This window comes from Rana temporaria, chromosome 5 (genome assembly GCF_905171775.1).
Source record: "Rana temporaria chromosome 5, aRanTem1.1, whole genome shotgun sequence".
NCBI classification, from domain to species: Eukaryota; Metazoa; Chordata; class Amphibia; order Anura; family Ranidae; genus Rana; species Rana temporaria.
Genome location: NC_053493.1, coordinates 420,125,035 through 420,130,873, shown reverse-complemented (window position 1 = coordinate 420,130,873; position 5,839 = coordinate 420,125,035). Strand labels below are relative to the sequence as shown.

Sequence of the window (5,839 nt, the reverse complement as noted above, 5' to 3'; positions counted from 1 at the left end):
AATACATATTGGCCTAAACTAATGGAAACCTTTTTTTTTGGAAATGTTTTATAGCAAAAACGAAAACTTTTTTTTTTTTTTAATTGTCTGCCTTTTTTTCTTTATATCGCAAAAAAACCCCCACAGAGGTGATCAAATACCACCAAAATAAAAATAAAAGAAAAATGCCATAAATCCCCTATTTTGTAGACGCTGTAACTTTTGCGCAAGCCAATCAATAAATGCCTATTGGGATTTTTTATAATTTTTTTTGCCAAAAACATGTAGCAGAATACATATTGCCGTAAACTGATGAAGACTTATATATATATATATATATATATATATATATATATATATATATATATATATATATATATATATATATATATATATATATATATATATATATATATATATATATAAAAATAAATAAAAAAAGTTTTACTTTCTGCTATAAAACATTAAATATATATATATTTTTTTTATTGTTTTATAGCAGAGTAAGTAAAACTTTTTATTTTTTTTAACTGTCGGTCTTTTTTTGTTTAAAAAAACGCAGAAGTGATCACATACCACCAAAATAAAAATAAAATAAAAATGCCATAAAACTATCCCCTATTTTGTAGACGCTATAACTTTTTCGTGAACCAATCAATATACGCTTATTGCGATTTTTATTTTTTTTTACCAAAAACATGTAGCAGAATACATATTGTCTTAAACTGATGAAGAAATGTCGTTTTTTTATTTATTTTATTTTTGGAAATGTTTTATAGCAGAAACAATTTTTTTTTTCAATTTCAGTATTTTTTACTTTTATATCGCGCAAAAAAAAAAATTTGTAGACGCTATAACTTTTGCGCAAACCAATCAATAAACACTTATTGCGATTTTTTTTTTACCAAAAATATGTAGAAGAATACGTATCGGTCTAAACTGAGGGAAAAAAAATAGTTTTTTTGGGGATATTTATTATAGCAAAAAGTGAAAAATATTGCTTCTTTTTCAAAATTGTCACTCTTTTTTTGTTTATAGCGCAAAAACTAAAAACCGCAGAGGTGATCAAATACCACCAAAAGAAAGCTCTATTTGTGGGGAAAAAAAGGACGCCAATTTTGTTTGGGAGCCGCGTCACACGACCGCGCAATTGTCAGTTAAAGCGACGCAGCGCCGAATCGCAAAAAGTGGCCCGGTCATTTGGCAGCCAAATCCTCCGGGGGCTCAAGCGGTTAAAGTAACGCAGTGACGAGTCGCAAAAAATGACCTGGTCAATAAAGGGGGGTAAATCTTCCATATTGCAAAAAAATGACCTGGTCATGAAGGGACCTTTTAGGGGGGGGCAAGGGGTTAATTTAATCATACACATCTTAAATTTTTTTTTTTTTTTAGAGTTGCAACATAATGACAACTACGATAATTCTCTGCATTGTCGGTGAGCTCGGTTATTTTCTGCTGCGGGTTATTCAGCAATCGCAGAATAGAATCGGCTGATTTCTGCTCCATAACACTGCGCTCTGCTCTGTCTATGGAATATTGGGGTCTCTTATGAACCCTCCATACTGTACCTCCAGGAGGGCGGCGGGGAGCTCAGACAGGAGCTTGAAGAGGAACTCTCCATCTTCTCTCTGGTTGTAGAGATCCACAGCTTCTCTGATCCATCCTTCCCGATCCGGAGACTGAGAGCGAGCGACCTCCAATGTGATGGCAGAGAGCCACACCACACACTGCCAGACCTTCATCTTTCCTCGGAGGACGGTGAAGGTGATGGCCCTGACACTGTGATCTCCCCTTTTATAGTGTCCCCGTCTCTTCCTCTTTATAGTGTCCCCCCTCTTCCTCTTTATAGTGTCCCCCCCTCTTCCTCATTATAGTGCCCCCCTCTTCCTCTTTATAGTGTCCCCCTCTTTCCCATTATAGTGTCCCACTCTTACCTCCCCTTTATAGTGTCCCCCTCTTCCCCTTTATAGTGTCCCCCTCTTCCCCTTGATAGTGTCCCCCTCTTCCTCTTTATAGTGTCTCCCCCTCTTTCCCATTATAGTGTCCCTCTCTCTTTCCCATTATAGTGTCCCCCTCTTTCCCTTTATAGTGTCCCCCTCTTTCCCATTATAGTGTCCCCCTCTTTCCCATTATAGTGTCCCCCTCTTTCCCTTTATAGTGTCCCCCTCTTTCCCTTTATAGTGTCCCCCTCTTCCTCTTTATAGTGTCCCCCTCTTCCCCTATATAGTGTCCCCCTATTCCTCTTTATAGTGTCCCCCCCTCTTTCCCATTATAGTGTCCCCCTCTTTCCCATTATAGTGTCCCCCTCTTTCCCTTTATAGTGTCCCCCTCTTTCCCTTTATAGTGTCCCCCTCTTCCTCTTTATAGTGTCCCCCTCTTCCCCTTTATAGTGTCCCCCTCTTCCTCTTTATAGTGTCCCCCCTCTTTCCCATTATAGTGTCCCCCTCTTTCCCATTATAGTGTCCCCGTCTTTCCCTTTATAGTGTCCCCCTCTTCCCCTTTATAGTGTCCCCCTCTTCCCCTTGATAGTGTCCCCCTCTTCCTCTTTATAGTGTCCCCCCCTCTTTCCCTTTATAGTGTCCCCCTCTTTCCCATTATAGTGTCCCCCTCTTTCCCATTATAGTGTCCCCCTCTTTCCCTTTATAGTGTCCCCCTCTTTCCCTTTATAGTGTCCCCCTCTTCCTCTTTATAGTGTCCCCCTCTTTCCCTTTATAGTGTCTCCGTCTTCCCCTTTATAGTGTCCCCCCCTCTTCCTCTTTATAGTGTCCCCCCCTCTTCCTCTTTATAGTGTCCCCGTCTTCCCCTTTATAGTGTCCCTGTATTCCCCTTTATAGTGTCCCCGTCTTCCCCTCTATAGTGTCCCCCTCTTCCCCTTTATAGTGTCCCCCTCTTCCCCTTTATAGTGTCCCCCTCTTCCTCTTTATAGTGTCCCCCTCTTCCTCTTTATAGTGTCCCCCTCTTCCTCTTTATAGTGTCCCCGTATTCCCCTTCATAGTGTCCCCCTCTTCCCCTTTATAGTGTCCCCGTATTCCCCTTTATAGTGTCCCCCTCTTCCTCTTTATAGTGTCCCCCTCTTCCTCTTTATAGTGTCCCCCTCTTTCCCATTATAATGTCCCCCTCTTCCCCTTTATAGTGTCCCCGTATTCCCCTTTATTGTTTCCCCCACTTCCCCTTTATAGTGTCCCCGTATTCCCCTTTATAGTGTCCCCCTCTTCCTCTTTATAGTGTCCCCCTCTTCCTCTTTATAGTGTCCCCGTATTCCCCTTTATAGTGTCCCCCTCTTCCTCTTTATAGTGTCCCCCTCTTCCTCTTTATAGTGTCCCCCTCTTTCCCATTATAGTGTCCCCCTCTTTCCCTTTATAGTGTTCCCCTCTTTGCTTTATAGTGTCCCCCTCTTTCCCATTATAGTGTCCCCCTCTTTCCCATTATAGTGTCCCCCTCTTTCCCATTATAGTGTCCCCGTCTTCCTCTTTATAGTGTCCCCCCTCTTTCCCATTATAGTGTCCCCCTCTTTCCCATTATAGTGTCCCCCTCTTTCCCATTATAGTGTCCCCCTCTTTCCCTTTATAGTGTTCCCCTCTTTCCTTTATAGTGTCCCCCCTCTTTCCCATTATAGTGTCCCCGTCTTCCCCTTTATAGTGTCCCCGTATTCCCCTTTATAGTGTCCCCCTCTTCCTCTTTATAGTGTCCCCCTCTTCCTCTTTATAGTGTCCCCCTCTTCCTCTTTATAGTGTCCCCCTCTTTCCCATTATAGTGTCCCCCTCTTTCCCATTATAGTGTCCCCCTCTTTCACTTTATAGTGTTCCCCTCTTTCCTTTATAGTGTCCCCCTCTTTCCCATTATAGTGTCCCCCTCTTTCCCATTATAGTGTCCCCCTCTTTCCCATTATAGTGTCCCCCTCTTTCCCATTATAGTGTCCCCCTTTTCCCCTTTATAGTGTCCCCGTCTTCATCTTTATAGTGTCCCCCCCCTCTTCCCCTTTATAGTGCCCCCCCCTCTACCCCTTTATAGTGTCCTCCCCTCTTCCCCTTTATAGTGTCCCCCTCTTCCTCTTTCTGGAAGATGTGACTAAATTTTATTAGAAGATGAAATCTCAGCCAAGATTTCCACATCCCCAGCCTGCCCGGGGATTGCAGCAGATCTAAGAAATTCCTTGCACAACCTTTCCGATCCCCCAACGTCCTTCACCTCCCCCCCGGACACAATCTCCGATCAAATTCCAAACTTTTTTTTTTATTAATCTATGAAAAGGAGAACCGCACAATTTCTGCAACCGGTCTGTTTATTTGGTAATAATGGTTAGAGAGGAGCGGGAAATGCGTTACAATTTCACCACTTACAGCTTACCGGGGGGGGGGGGGGGGGGGCGATCCTGACACTTCTCTCCATAAATATGAAGGGCCATCTTTTAACCACTTCAGCCCTGGACCATTTTGCTGGTCAATGACTGGGGCCACTTTTTGCGATTCGGCACTGCGTCACTTTAAAAAGCTCTGATTTTATTTATAATAATCATTTTGTTATTATTGCAACATTGTATCTCATCACACTGCTAGATTGTCATCATTTGTATCATTCGTGGGAAAGAGAATTCCCATTTCTGGTCTTTACTTTGCAATCCATTTAACCCCTTTATACCAGAAGAAGTCAGAGATTTAAGGGAAGGGCAGGGCCGGACTGGCCTACCCGGATACCGGGAAAATTCCGGTAGGCCGCCTGCTGTCAGTCAAAAATGAATCAGCTCAGCTGCCTTTTCAATTATACGCCTGCCCTCTCCAGTGTCATGTTAATGTCTCACTCACATGTCACATCACATTATGTATGTTAATAAAAGCAGCGGCGGCGGTTTGCGGCCGCCATGCTCGCCGCTGCACTTTCCTTCTCACGCTGTGTGGTCTGGATCGATCGCGTCACGTGTCTGAGGGAGGGGAGGAGCCGAGCAGGAGAAGAACCGAATGTCAGATTTTGTTCCATCGTCCCGTGCGGCGCCAGCATCGCCCAGTGCAGAGTCACGTGTCTCCAGCCGCAGAGGAGAAGAAGTGAACGCCCGGCCCGGCCACCCTTGGAGCACAAGGTGAAGAACAAATCCTGTATACTGTCTGTATCTCTCGAATCTCCCTCACCATATAACGATGCACCCTCCAGGCCCCCCCCCCTCCGCTCTCTGTCACCTACCTACCTTTGCTGCCCCTGGAAAATGTAAACTGTCTGTCTAATAATCTCAGAGAGGGGGGGGGGTTGACCATGGAATGGTGAGAGAGACAGTCCCCTGTGTCACCCAGCCCTGTGTCACCCAGTCCCCTGTGTCACCCAGCCCTGTGTCACCCAGTCCCATGTGTCACCCAGTCCCATGTGTCACCCAGTCCCCTGCTGTCACCCAGTCCCCAGTGTCACCCAGTCCCCTGCTGTCACCCAGTCCCCTGTTGTCACCCAGCCCTCTGTCACCCAGTCCCCTGTGTCACCCAGTCCCCTGTGTTACCCAGCCCCCTGCTGTCACCCAGCCCTCTGTCACCCAGTCCCCTGTGTCACCCAGTCCCCTGCTGTCACCAAGCCCCCGTGTCAGCCAGTCCCCTATCTCACCCAGTCCCATGTGTCACCCAGTCCCATGTGTCACCCAGTCTCCTGTGTCACCCAGCGCCCTGTGTCACCCAGTGCCCTGTGTCACCCAGTGCCCTATCTCACCCAGTCCCCTGTGTCAATCAGCCCTGTGTCACCCAGTCCCCTGTGTCACCCAGTCCCCTGCTGTCGCCAAGTCCTCTGTCACCCAGTCCCCTGCTGTCACCCAGTCCCCTGTCACCCAGCCCTCTGTCACCCAGTCCTCTGTCACCCAGTCCCCTGCTGTCGCCAAGTTCTCTATCGC

At 45.8% G+C, this 5,839-nt stretch overlaps 1 protein-coding gene across 4 annotated transcripts in view; it reads right to left on the bottom strand.

Annotated features, from left to right (window-relative positions):
• The window catches only part of LOC120941678 (antimicrobial protein CAP18-like), a 50,384-nt gene extending 48,616 nt beyond the window's left edge, over positions 1-1,768 (bottom strand). The window contains exon 1 of one of the 4 annotated variants that reach the window (XM_040355221.1): positions 1,548-1,768. In XM_040355221.1, coding sequence (XP_040211155.1) covers positions 1,548-1,721 — 174 coding nt within the window. In that variant the 5' untranslated portion in view covers positions 1,722-1,768. The remainder of the gene's footprint in view (positions 1-1,547) is intronic. The other 3 variants (XM_040355220.1, XM_040355219.1, XM_040355218.1) reach the window with 3 other exon arrangements.
• Positions 1,769-5,839: the final 4,071 nt, after the last annotated feature.